Below are 13,555 nucleotides of genomic sequence, written 5' to 3' on the forward strand. Positions count from 1 at the left end.
CTTGCAACCTCCCCAGCGCTTAGAACAGTGCTTTCTTTGCACATAGCGCTTAATAAAGGCCATTATTATTATGGGGGTCAGGGACTGTCCAATCTTATGATCTCAGCACTGTGCGTGACACATAGCTAAGAACTTAACAAATACCACTAAAAAAAAGTGCCTAAATACCTCAATTATAGCTGTTAGATGGTAGTGCCCCAACCCATCCACACCAGTACCATGGTTAAAATCCTTTATTCTTTAAATAGATATCTCTGGCAAATCCAGCATTCACCATCCCCCAACAACCAAATAACGCAAACCAAGCAGCAGGAGGAAAGGGAGGCATCGGACTCACAGCAAACAGACACACCCCCTGCCCCTCCCACCTGGAAGAAAGTCCCCTTCTTCCCACACACTCCCAGAGGTTGGCACAGATGATTCCCAGAGTTGGGTGACTTTGGCTACTGCCCTGTATTTGGCAGGGCTGGAGAAGTGTATCCCTGGGGTCACTGAGGGCGGATGCCTGGAAACCGGGCCTGAGGAAATGTTCCGGGTTCAGGGCGGGTCCTAGGCTACAGCCTAGGCGGGGGCCGTTTTTAGAACTGGTTCTTAGACCACCTCTTGGGTGCCACAGCAGGGACAGGTGGGCTCCAGATGGGTGAGGCACTCAGGCAGAGGTTCTAGCAAAGGATTTGCCCAACACGCTTCAGGGGCGGTGAGGGAGAAAGGGACCAATGAGCTGACAGGGGAAGGGGTTCTAGGCCCGGGCCTTGTGCTCGTCTCTAGCGTGAGGCAGGAGACAGAACAAGTGGTCCGGGATACAGTTCACAGTTCTAAGAGTCTGGGATCGGGGCGCTCCCAGCCTCTGCAAAATGGTGGGACGGATCAATGGAAGTCTCAGAACGGGACGGCGTCTAGACCTCTGGGGTTCTGGATCGCCACAGCAAGTTCTGCTTCGGTAGGTTCGGGAAAGGGGCAACTGAGTCAGGGGGAGAGGGGGATCAGTTCTAGGACACCCTCCCCTCCAACTCTCCAAGAAATAGGATCCTGTAGCACCACCTCTGGACCTGGGGTTCTACAGGAAGTTGGTCCCGGGGACAGCAAACTGGAGTCTGCATTCTAGTCTAGCGGGAGGCTTCAAGGAGCAAGCAGGATGGCTCGGGTTCAAGTTCAAAACTTGCCTTCCAAGAGGAGACATTCTAGATCCAGGGCAGAACACCAGGTCTTGGATTCCAGGCTAAAGGCAAGCTAAAAATCAAGATGGTTCCCAGGACAGGGCTGGAGCTTATTCCAGAGCCCCAGCACTCCAAATTAAGGCTGTAAAAGTGATCCTCTGGGCTCCCGGGCCGAGATTCGGTCCTCCGTCTTAAAACAGGGACACCTGAATTCCTTTCCATGTGGGGCCCCGAGGAGTTGGGGGTTCTGGATCCAGGAGGAGCCCCAGAGCTTGAGAGCCTCTCATTCTTGACGGGGGACGGGCAGGACTGGAGCTTGAATCCCCATCTAAAAATCAGTCCCGGGGAACCGGGTCTAGAAGCTGGGGTTCCGGAGGCCGAAAGCAGTCCTCCAGTTGTATCTAGAGCTTAAATTCTAGACCGAGGTGAGGGCCCCAGCGGCCGAACCTGGGCTTGGATGCAAGACCACGGGCGACTCGGAATCCCAACCCCAGTGGGTTCCGGTTCCGGGACAGCGAGTGGGTGGGTGGGGAGACCCGAAGGGGGTACGTGTGTTGGGGTGGGGGGGGACGATAACACACAGGAGGCACTTAGGGTACCCTTAGTTGCGCTCCTCCCCCAGGGAGCTGGTGGGGCTGACGGGCTCACTGAGGGAGCTGGCCGAGCTGGAGGGGGCGGTGTCCACGGAGCCGCGCTTGGCCCCGCTCTGGGTGAGGAGGCCGGCCGAGGGGCGACGCGGCCACTCGAGGGTCCGGATGTTGCGTCGGTCCTTCTCCGCCTCCTCATCCTCGTCGTAGCGTTCTGCTTCGTCGCACTCCTCCTCCTCCTCCCCCTCGCTCTGGTGGGGGCTCGAGTGGCGGGACAGCGAAGGCGAGGGGGGCACCGAGGCCGGGCGGGGGTAGCGGAATCCCTGGGTCTGGAAAGGAGGGGGAAGGGAGAAGGGGGACGGAGGCGGGGGTTGGGGGGGGTGTCTCGTGAGCTGCCCAGGAGCCTCCCAGATTCTTCCTTCGGGGTCCCCTGACCTGGTCCTCTCCCCTCCCAAACTTCCTGTCTTCCCGTTCCCCGGCCTTCTGTGAGAATCTGGCTTTCCCGTTCCCCACCACCCACTGCCATCAGCCCGGCTCACCGCATCGGCGTCGTGGGGCTCGTAAGTGAAGTAGTCTGGAAAAGCTTTGGCCAGAGCCATGTGTCGGGCAAACATATAATACTGTGGGGAGGAAGGAGGCGAGGAGGATAGGCTCAGCCGGAACGGGAACCCCCGGCTCCGGCCCCCGTTGTGAGCTAGCAGAGCCCTCAGTGGCACCTTGGGTTCCCCGGAGGCAAGACAGGCAGAGGCCAGGAATGGAGGGGTCAAAGGGAAAGAGTGTCCCTGAGAGTAGAATACACTCTAACCCCACCCTTATGTGCAAATGAGTCGCCACAAGACCCTCCCCATAAAGGGCCAGGGCCTCCTGGGGGCTGGAGGGTGGAGCCAGGCAGGCCCGTCCTGGCAGCGATCGATCGCCTGACGGGGACCCGAGGGTCTGGGGTCCCAGCCCCAATCAATCAATCAATCGTATTTATTGAGCGCTTACTGTGTGCAGAGCACTGTACTAAGCACTTGGGAAGTACAAGTTGGCAACATACAGAGACAGTCCCTACCCAACAGTAGGCCCCATCGTACCCGGCCCAGGTACTTCCAGTCCAGCAGGTCGGAGAGCCGCTCGGTGCGGTTGCGCTGGACGATGCGCTGGCGCCGGCTCTGCTGGCAGAAGCTGTACAGGAAAGACGTCAGCTGGGTGCACGAGTCGTCCAGGCTGCGGAACCGCCGGTCCAGGATGTAGATGCCTGCGGACCGGCCGGGGAGGATGTGGGTCACGGGGCCCGGGGGACCCGCGGGCACCCAGCCGGCCTCGCCCACCCTGCCACCAGCGGAGACCCCCGGGGCTGACCGTAGGCTGAGGGATCAGCTATGTGCTCTTCCATGAAACATCCAAAGCCAGACAGGTTGGTGGATACGCTGGGGATGCCCATGACCGTGCACTCGGCTGCGGGGAGGGACAGAGAGGGCGGGTCACCCTTGGAGGGTTCCTCAGAATCCGGTACCCCGCTCTACCCCACCCCACTCCCTGGGCTCCGAGCCTCTCCTCTCCCCTCTCAGGACTCCCTCACCGGGCGTGTACCCCCAGGGCTCGTAGTAAGAAGGGAAGACACCCAGGTGACAGCCACGGACAAACTCTTCGTAGTCCACGGGCAGAAGGGGGCTGGTGGAGGACAGGAACTCGGGGTGGAAGATAACCTGGTGTGGGGCAGAGTGGGGTCAGGTGGTCCCAGGACGGGGAGGGAAGATGGGGGGGAGAAAAGAGGAGATGGCGGGAGGAAGGGGGAGCGGGAGGAACGGGGAGAAGGCAGAGGAGGAAAGGGCCAAGAGATGGAGGAGAAGGAGGAGAAAATGTGGAAGATGGAGGAGGGCAAGGAGAAACGAAGGGGGAAGTGGGGGAGAAAGGGGAAGATGGCAAAGGAGAAAGGTGGTGGGAGATGGGGGAAGGGGGAAGGGAGAGAGAAAGGGGAAGATGGCAAAGGAGAAAGGTGGTGGGAGATGGGGGAAGGGAGAGTTGAGAGAGGAGAAAGGACTGGAAAGCAGCATCTCCACTTCTCCGCCCTCTCACCATCCATCCTCCCCACTGCCCGCCCCCCTCCTCCCCATCATCTCCCTCACCTCCCATCCCCCTTGACCACTCTCCACCCACCCCCTCTGACCGCCCATCCCCCTTCACCTTGACGCGATCCGCGCTGCTGTTGAAGAGGCCGATGCGACGGATGGTGGTGAGGATGGGATCGGAAGAGTCGTCCAGCATGTTGTGGGTGCAGACTGGGGGGAAAGACTGGCGCTGGAGGGGGAAGGGAGGAACCTATTTAGGAGGTGTTCACTGAAGGATACTGATGGCATCCCTTAAGCTCATTGTATGTGCTAAGTGCTAAGAGTAGATACAAAGTTACGAGATGAGGTTCACCAGCTATTTTCTTCCCATTTCACAAATGAGGAAACAGAGGTCCAGGGTGGTTAAGTTGCTCGCCGAGGGTCAGGAAGCAGGCCAGGGACGCATTTGGGATTTGAACCCAGGTCTCAGGCTGACACCTCTCCCAGCCTTCCCCAGTTGGAAGGGTCAAAGGGCGCATGGAGGGGGGGGAGAGGGAGGAGGGTCTGGAGCCAGTGGATGGAGGTCTCTTCAGGGAGCACATGAGGCGCCGGGTCCGCTCTCCCACCCACACTGCCTTCAATCCCCCATGTCATGGGTTTTCCCTTCTCCGGCCCCAGCTGCCCAAACCTGAGTGGCAAAGAGGGCTCGCTTCATCATGGTGAAATCCTCCTTGTCCAGCATCTTGTTCATGTCCGGGAGGCTCCCCCTGTGAGTGGAGCTAGGGGTGAGCTGTGACGACCGGGGCTTAGAGAGGCTGGAGGTGGGGGTCGGGGTGGGGAGATGGGGGTCGGGGTGGGGAGTTGGGGTCAGGAGAGCCTAGAGAGGCTGGAGATGGGGAAGGAGGGGAGGGTTGGGTCAGGGGAGCCAGGGAAGGGGTGAGCTGGTAGGATGGGGGGCAAGCGGTTAGTACAGTGCTGTGCACACAGTAAGCGCTCAATAAATACGATTGAATGGAGAGGCTGGAGACGGTGGATCTGCGGCAGAGACTCACACCAGCAGAGACTCGTACAGTTTCCTCCCAAACTTCTCCTTCACCGTGTTGGCCGTGTCCCTGGGTGGCGGGAGATAGCATTCTACAAATGAGGTAACTGACGCACAGCCCCTGCCCTGCCCCCCAACCCGAGCTCTCTCTCCCCCCCTGCCTTTTCCAACCTCCGGGACTCTCCCCTGCCCCTCCAGCCACCCACACATCCCCTGACCCAGACCTTTCTCGCCAGCCCCTCCATTCTGCCCCACAGTGATAACAACAGTTAACGATAGGGGTACCGGCTTACTATGTCCCAGATGGGGCTTATAGTCTTAATCCCCATTTTAGAGATGAGGTAACTGAGGCACAGAGAAGTGAAGTGACTTGCCCAAGGTCACACAGCAGATACGTGGCAGAGCCGGGATTAGACCCCACATCCTCTGATGCCCAAGTCTGGGCTCTTGCCACTAGCCCATGCTGCCTAGACCATGCTGGGGGCGTTGAATGGGTGGTAGGGGTTGGCCATGCTGTCTGAAGCAGCAGGAAGGGCCCGGGAAACTGACCAGAGTTGCTTCCGAACGGCCTGGCCCTTCAAGGACTCCACGTTGAAGTTGTTGGTCCTGGCGGGCATGATGAAGAACGCTACCACCGTCTGGTTGCTGCCGTTCACCTGCCAACGGGAAAGCAGGAAGGGAAAAATCATCATCATAATAACGACAGCATTTGTTAAGCGCTTACTGTGTGTCAAACCCTGTTCTAAGCGCTGGGGGGGGGGATACAAGGTGATCAGGTTGTCCCACATGGGGTTCGAAGTCTTCATCCCTATGTTACAGATGAGGAAACCGAGGCACAGGGAAGTGAAGTGATTCACCCAAGGTCACACCACAGGCAAGTGGCAGAGCCGGGATTAGAACCCAGGTTCTTCTACTCCCAGGCCTACGCGCTATCCACTAGGCTATGCGGGCCACCCTCCCCACATCTTTCCCTTCCCCGCAACTCCTCCGTCTCTCCCATACTCACCCGGAGCAGGTAGTTGAGGCGGGCCAGGGCCTCGAGGAACACATCCGCTCCCTTGTTGGAAAACTCGTAGCGTCCGGCGATGAAGAAGAACAGGGTCTTATCCAAGCTGAAGTCAAGGTGCCTGAGAGGGTGGAAGAGGGGTGGGGGGTCCAGGGGAGGAAGGAGCCGGTAAGAGATGCTCATTTTGGGTTCCGTCCCTTGCCCCGCTTTCCCCGCTCCAGGGACCGGGTGGCCCCTCACCCGTAGAAGTGTCCGCGCACGAACTCCTGGATCCGGGCCTTGCTCTGGGCGTGCAGGTTCTGGAACTCGTGCATGGCTGAGAACTTCTTCACATTGAGCCCGTTGGGGGTTACTAAATCTGAGGAGGGTGGGGATGGGGTGTATATGTATATATATATACATATATACGTATATATACACACATATATATACATATATACATATATGTATATGTCTATACATATATATGTATATATATATGTATATACTGTATATATGTTTGTACATATTTATTACTCTATTTATTTTACTTGTACATAGCTATTCTATTTATTTTATTTTGTTAGTATGTTTGGTTTTGTTCTCTGTCTCCCCCTTTTAGACTGTGAGCCCACTGTTGGGTAGGGACTGTCTCTATATGTTGCCAATTTGTACTTCCCAAGCGCTTAGTACGGTGCTCTGCACATAGTAAGCGCTCAACAAATACGATTGATGATGATGATGATGGGGTGTCACAGATGACTGACCCTGCCAATCCTCAGCCCTCACCCCCACGTCCCCCCCCCATTCCCCGGTTCGGTGGTAGGGACGAGGGTGTCCTGTCCTTTCAGAGTTGGGGAGAGGTGCTCATCGGGTCTGGTCCTCTGCCTCCGCTCAGAGCGAGGGGGTCCCTCAACTCCTGAGGGGGTGCCCCCCTCACAGCCCTCAGCCCACGTTGGGCGCTGAGCCTGCTGGGCCGTGGCAGCGGGAGTTGAATGGCAAGTGCACCAGCCGCCCCCCCCCCCAATCCCGCCCCCAGCATGGCTGTTTTGCTTAGAGAAGCAGCGTGGCTCAGTGGAAAGAGCACGGGCTTTGGAGTCAGAGGTCATGGGTTCAAATTCCGGCTCCGCTACGTCAGCTGTGTGACTTTGGGCAAGTCACTTAACTTCTCTGGGCCTCAGTTACCTCGTTTGTAAAATGGGGATTAAGACTGTGAGCCCCACGTGGGGCAACCTGATCACCTTGTATCCTCCCCAGCGCTTAGAACAGTGCTTTGCACATAGTAAGCGCTTAACAAATGCCATTATTATTATTTGGGAGTCTAAGCTAAAGTCCATGCCTGGCCCTGGGCAACTCGCCAGTGCCCCTGAGCCCCTACCTCATCCTCCCCAGCTGCTCCCTACCCTCTCAGCCTCTACACCCTTCGGCCTCTCCTGGGTCCCTAGTGCTACCTGAGCTCTCCCAGCCCCTTCCCCAGAACTCCCAGGCCCCACCGGATCCCTTTCCCCCTCACCCCCCATCTTCCCAGCACAAACCTCTCCCCTTCACTCGCCCCCAGCCCCCGTCCCCCTCCTCCAGGCCGGCTTCCGTCCGACGCTTCAGAAACCCGAACCCCCGCTCTCTGCCCCGTTGGCCCACCCTCCTGGGGTCTCCGATCTCCGAGTCCCAGTCCCCAGCGCCGGGACCCAGCTCCCCACCCACCGGGCTTCCTTTTGAGCAGGTGCTGGGCCTCGATGGCGGTGATCTGGGAGACGGTGGTGAAGACGTGGGCGCAGTGAGCGGCTGCTCGCTCCATGCAATACCGGTGGTAGATCTGCCGCTCGCCGGCCTCCTTGTCCACGTTGAACTGTGTCAGGGAGTGGGGCCGGGGAATGGTCGGAGGTGGGAGGACTGGCCTTCCCCTCGCCCCTGCCCGTCTCTCCGCGCCTCCCCGCCGCCCCGCTCACATTCTCCAGGTTGTTGTAGAAGTCAACGGCCCCGGCGCAGAGGTAGCGCCCGAGCAGGGTGGCGTGGGTGGTGAAGATGGTGGCCACGGGCAGGCGGCGGGCCCGGCACAGGCAGAGGCCCACGCCGGCCAGCCACTCGTGGAAGTGGCCGATCACGAATGGCTTCTCCTCGCTCTGTGCGTAGAACTGGAGGGGAGAGGGCCAGGCAGCCGAGTCACTGCGAGGCCCCCGGCGGGGAGCCCTGACCCGAGGGGAGGAGGGCTCGGGGCAAGGAGGGAGCAAGGAGCCTGGTATCCGGGGGTCGTGGAGGACTGGGACGTTGGGGAGAGGAGCTGAGCTTGGATAAATAATAGTAGTAATAATGACGATAGTACTTGTTAATAATAATGATGGCACTTATTAAGTGCCTACTATGTGCAAAGCACTGTTCTAAGCGCTGGGGAGGTTACCAGGTGATCAGGTTTTCCCCCGGAGGGGCTCACAGTCTTAATCCCCATTTTACAGATGAGGGAACTGAGGCCCAGAGAAGCCAAGTGACTTGCCCAAAGTCACACAGCTGACAGTTGGTGGAGTGGGATTTGAACCCCTGACCTCTGACTCCAAAGCCCGTGCTCTTTTCACTGAGTCACACTGCTTCACTTGTTAAGCGCTTACTATGTGCCAAGCGCTGTTCTAAGCACTGGGGTAGGACAAATTAACCAGGTTGAACACAGTCCCCATCCCACATTGGGCTCACGCTCTTAATCCCCATTTTTTACAGATGAGGTGACTGAAGCACAGAGAATGTAAGTGACTTGCTCAAGGTTGCACAGCATGCATTCATTCAATCAATCAATCATATTTATTGGGCGCTTACTGTGTGCAGAGCACTGTACTAAGTGCTTGGGAAGTCCAAGTTGGCAACATATAGAGACAGTCCCTACCCAACAGTGGGCTCACAGTCTAAAAGGGGGAGACAGAGAACAAAACCAAACACACTACCAAAATAAAATAAATAGAATAAATATGCACAAGTAAAATAAATAAATAAATAAATGGAGTAATAAATATGTACAAACACACATACATATATACAGGTATATATATATACATATACATACATATATACACGTATGTATATATATGATGCATTCAATCATACTTATTGAGCACTTACTGTGCGCAGAGCACTGTACTACAGTAGCAGAGCCAGAATTAGAACCCATGACCTTCTGATTCCCAGGACTGTGCTCTATCCACTGTGCCAAGCTGCTTCTGGAGATGGGTGGGGTGGGAGGTGGTAGGGAACCAGGTGTGCCCAGGGACCAGGAGGTGAGGGGCTAGGCATTTGGGGAAGGGGCAGGGGTGGCTGTGGGGGCTGTTCCTTGCCCAGGAGCCGGGTGGTGAGGGGTTGGGCGCTGGTGGAGGGGCAGGGGTGGACATATCTCACCCAGGAACTACGCAGTGAGGGGCCGGATAGTGGGAAAGGGGCAGGGGATGCCGTACCTCACCCAAAAAACAGGCCGGGCACTGGGGGATGGGCAGGAGTGGCCAGAGGGGCAGTGGGGGGGGGGGCTGTACCTTGCCCAGGAATGAGGCGGTGAGGGGCTGGGCACTGAGGGGGCAGGGTGGGCAGTTGGGGGCCGTACCTCGCCCAGGAACCAGGCGGTGAGAAAGCCAAAGAGGAGGGCATCGTTGGCCTCGCGGTCGTACCAGGGGACGCCGATGCTGCAGCTCTCCCACAGCTCCCCCTTCCAGCGCTCCAGCGCCCAGGCCGCCGCCCCCACGTCCAGCAGGATGACCGGCGGGCCCCCCCTCAATCAGCCAGCGCCCATAGTACACCTAGGCAGCAGGCACACACACATCCGCACACCTGCAGCCGCAGGGACCCCTCCCTGCCCAGAGGGGACTAACTCCGACCCCCCCAGGGGGCTCACGGTGGGCACGGCTCGGGCTTAAAGAGGCAGAGGGAGAAGTCGTGGAGAGGTGAGGGGGTGCGGCGGTGGGCATTCTGGTCATCGGGATGGGATGCGGGCAGAGGAAAGAGACAGACTGATTTACGGGCCCACTGCAGGCAGACAGAAGGGCAGATGAATCCACCGTGGACAGACAGGCAGGCAGGGCGGACAGGTGGGCCTGTGGTGGAAGGTCACGCCGGGTGGGGAGAAAGATGGACAGATGGGCCTGCCGTGGATAGACAGGCAGGGGAGGCAGACAGAAGGGCAGACGGGCCGGCCGTAGACAGACGGGGCAGACAGAAGGGCAGGACGGCAGCAGCAACTCAGCCCTGGACCTTGACACCTCTGGCACCCCATCCGGCGCCGCCACCGGGATGAAGGCCGGATCCCCCGGTGCCAGGACCCCCTCCGCTAGGCCCAGCTGCCGCCTGCCCTTTTTCCCACCCCCATCCTGGGCGGTTATTCTTAGGAAGGTGACAGCCGCGCCCGCCCCACGTGGCCGGCAGCTGCCCGGAGGAAGAGGAGAGGAAACGGGAGGGCAGGCAGGGCCCGGGGTGAGGACTCTGGGGTCCTCCCCGCACCCCGGGGCCCCGGAGCTTCCGTCACGCATGCTCACCTTGCAGCCTTTGCTGTTCATGGCGTCCAGGGTGCGCTTCAGGGCGGGCAGCGGGGGCTCCAGCAGCTCCACCTGGGTGCGGACCCCCTGCTCCGTGTAGGGCCCCACCAGGTAGTAATTGTCCCCCCACTCGTCCCCGGTCACTTTCGCCTTCGTCTGGATCACCGTGTAGATCCCGCCCACTGCAGAGGAACCCAGCCCAATTAGCAGGCCAGCGGGGGAAGGAGAAGGGATAATAATAATAATTAATAATTGTGCTATCTGCTAAGCGCTTACTATGTGCCAAGCACTGGATTAAGCGCTGGGGTAGATATAAGCAAATCAGGTTGAACAGAGCCCCTGCCCCACACGGGGCTCATAGTCTCAATTTCCATTTGACAGATGAGGTCACTGAGGCACAGGAAAATGAAGTGACTCGTCCAAGGCCACGAGCCGGGGATGGAGCTGGAGGGCCAGGACCCCGGGGTCCTGAGGGAACAGGAGGCTCTCTTCCTCCCTTCAAGGCCCTGCTGAGAGCTCACCTCCTCCAGGAGGCCTTCCCAGACTGAGCCCCTTCCTTCCTCTCCCCCTCGTCCCCCTCTCCATCCCTCCATCTTACCTCCTTCCCTTCCCCACAGCACCTGTATATATGTATATATGGTTGTACATATTTTGTACTCTATTTATTTATTTATTTATTTATTTTACCTGTACATTTCTATCCTATTTATTTAATTTTGTTGGTATGTTTGGTTCTGTTCTCTGTCTCCCCCTTTTAGACTGTGAGCCCACTGTTGGGTAGGGACTGTCTCTATGTGTTGCCAATTTGTACCTCCCAAGCGCTTAGTACAGTGCTCTGCACATAGTAAGTCCTCAATAAATACGATTGATTGATTGATTGATTGAGGCTGAGGCCACGGAGCTGAAGCCTGGGCTGCAGGCCTCCCGCATCCCGGGATGGGGAGAGGGAGGGAGAGGAGGGGGAAGACTCCATTTCCCCTGCTGGATTCCAAACTCCTTTGAGGGAGAGGTTCACGTCTACCAACTCCGCTGGAATGTACGCTCCCAAGGGCTTGGGACAGTGCTCTGCACGTAGTCGGTGCTCGTTAAAAACTATATGGGGGAATCGAAGCCTCTGGTCCCCTGAAGAAAGGGGGTTTGGGGGGAGCGGATGCAAAGTTTCTCACCTATGGGGTGGAGTGGGGCAGGGCTGGGGCAACCCGGGGAGGGTTTGGGGTGGGCAGCAGGATGCGGGTATGCCCGCTGCCGCGGGATTCCTTCAGACTGTGAGCCCGTTGTTGGGTAGGGACCATCTCTATATAATAATAATAATAACGGCATTTATTAAGCGCTTACTATGTGCAGAGCACTGTTCCAAGCGCTGGGGAGGTTACAAGGTACAAGGTTACAAGGATACACCTTGTATCCACCCCCAGCGCTTAGAACAGTGCTCTGCACATAGTAAGCGCTTAACAAATGCCATCATTATTATTATTACAAGGTGATCAGGCTGTCCCACGGGGGGGCTCACAGTCTTAACCCCCATTTGACAGACGAGGTAATTGAGGCCCAGAGAAGTGAAGTGACTTGCCCCAAGCCCCACAGCTGACAACTGGCAGGGCCGGGATTTGAACCCATGACCTCTGACTCCAAAGCCCTTGCTCTTTCCACTGAGCCACGCTGCTTCTCTGTATGTTGCCAAGCGCTTAGTCCAGCGCTCTGCACACAGTAAGCGCTCCATAAATGACTGAATGAACGATCGGGGCTCCGTTCGCCCGCCAGGAAAGGGCCCTCAGGATCCTCAAGGTCACCCTGGGGAGAACCCAGGCGTCCCGACCCCGCAGCCCCCTTTGCAGGAGGCCAGTTCTCTCCTCTCCCAGGGCCCCAGGCGTCCCGGGTGGTCAGATTTCGCCATCCCTCCGGGGGAGGTCCGGCCCCCCCAGCCCCTCACCTTTATTGGCCACCTCCCAGGCCACCTCGAAGAGCACGGCGTTGTCCAAATCGAGGTCATCCTGCCAATCCTCCAGCCCCGGCAGGGACGTCACCGACAGGCTGCGGCTCAGGGGCATTGTCGGCCTAGTTAGCAAACTTCGGGGGGCGAGGAGGGGGACCCCGTCTCCTCCCGCTGCTGGACAAGGGGCTGCACAACCGGGAGCAAAAGAAGGTTCACGATATTCCCCGTTGGATCCCAAGCCGCGCCCGCGCTTCCCAGCTCCCTCGACTTCCCGAACTGGAATTCCAGGAGCAGCAGCGAAGGCGTCAATGGGGCGGTCCGGGCAGCTGCAGCGAGGCTCCGCGACCACCAGGGGGCAGGCCCCGCCCCCTGCGCCTCCGGGGGGGGCGGGGCCTGGAGCGGCCCGAAGGCTCCTGATTGGCTGGAGGCGGGTCAGTCGGGGATCGCCCAGGGGGGCGTGGCCCCCGAGGAGCAGGGCTCGAAGGCGATTGGCTGGTGGGGCCAAGGGAGCGCGCGGGGATTGGGGAGGGCTCCTGTCCGTCTTGGGGAGGGGGCGGGGACAACGAGAGGGGCGAGGCGGGGAAACCGCACGTGGAGGACGTGCCGCTTCTTAAAGGGGAAGTGTCGACATTTTCTGGGAATGGGCGGGGGAGAAGGAAGCGGGGGCGGGGGGAGGGGCCCGGGGAAAGAAAGAGGGAAGAGAGAGGCCCAATAGGGGCCGGGATTTCATCATCATCATCAACAACAACAACAATCGTATTTATTGAGCGCTTACTATGTGCAGAGCACTGTACTAAGCGCTTATCATCATCATCATAATAATGATGGTATTTGTTAAGCGCTTACTATGCGCAAAGCACTATTCTAAGCCCTGGGGAGGTTACAAGGTGATCAGGCATATGTGTATATCTTTGTACGAATTTATTACTCTATTTTATTTGTACATACCTATTCTATTTATTTTATTTTGCTAGTTTGTTTTGTTTTGTTGTCTGTCTCCCCCTTCTAGACTGTGAGCCCGCTGTTGGGTAGGGACTGTCTCTATATGTTGCCAACTTGTACTTCCCAAGTGCTTAATACAATGCTCTGCACACAGTAAATGCTCAATAAATACAATTGAATGAATGAATACCCCTCCCCAGTCAATTGTATTTACTGATGATGATAATGGTATTTGTTAAGCGCTTACTATGTGCCAAGCACTGTTCTAATAATTGGGGTATATACAAAGTAATCAGGTTGTCCCACGTGGGGCTCACAGTCTTAATCCCCATTTTACAAATGAGGTAACTGAGGCCCAGGGAAGTTAAGCGGCTTGC

At 57.7% G+C, this 13,555-nt stretch overlaps 1 protein-coding gene across 1 annotated transcript; it reads right to left on the bottom strand.

The window, feature by feature from the left end:
* Positions 1–218: 218 nt before the first annotated feature.
* GYS1 (glycogen synthase 1) lies at positions 219–12,351 on the bottom strand. Its single transcript, XM_038752584.1, is given in 17 exon segments — positions 219–2,073; positions 2,284–2,364; positions 2,821–2,984; positions 3,089–3,184; positions 3,309–3,435; positions 3,914–4,027; positions 4,466–4,544; positions 4,830–4,889; positions 5,369–5,475; positions 5,826–5,946; positions 6,066–6,183; positions 7,506–7,650; positions 7,751–7,936; positions 9,379–9,531; positions 9,533–9,571; positions 10,304–10,485; positions 12,234–12,351. Coding segments are annotated over 17 exon segments (2,205 nt in total). The 3' UTR covers positions 219–1,758.
* Positions 12,352–13,555: the final 1,204 nt, after the last annotated feature.

The sequence above is a fragment of the Tachyglossus aculeatus genome, chromosome 10 (assembly GCF_015852505.1).
Source record: "Tachyglossus aculeatus isolate mTacAcu1 chromosome 10, mTacAcu1.pri, whole genome shotgun sequence".
In the NCBI taxonomy this organism is placed as follows: domain Eukaryota; kingdom Metazoa; phylum Chordata; class Mammalia; order Monotremata; family Tachyglossidae; genus Tachyglossus; species Tachyglossus aculeatus.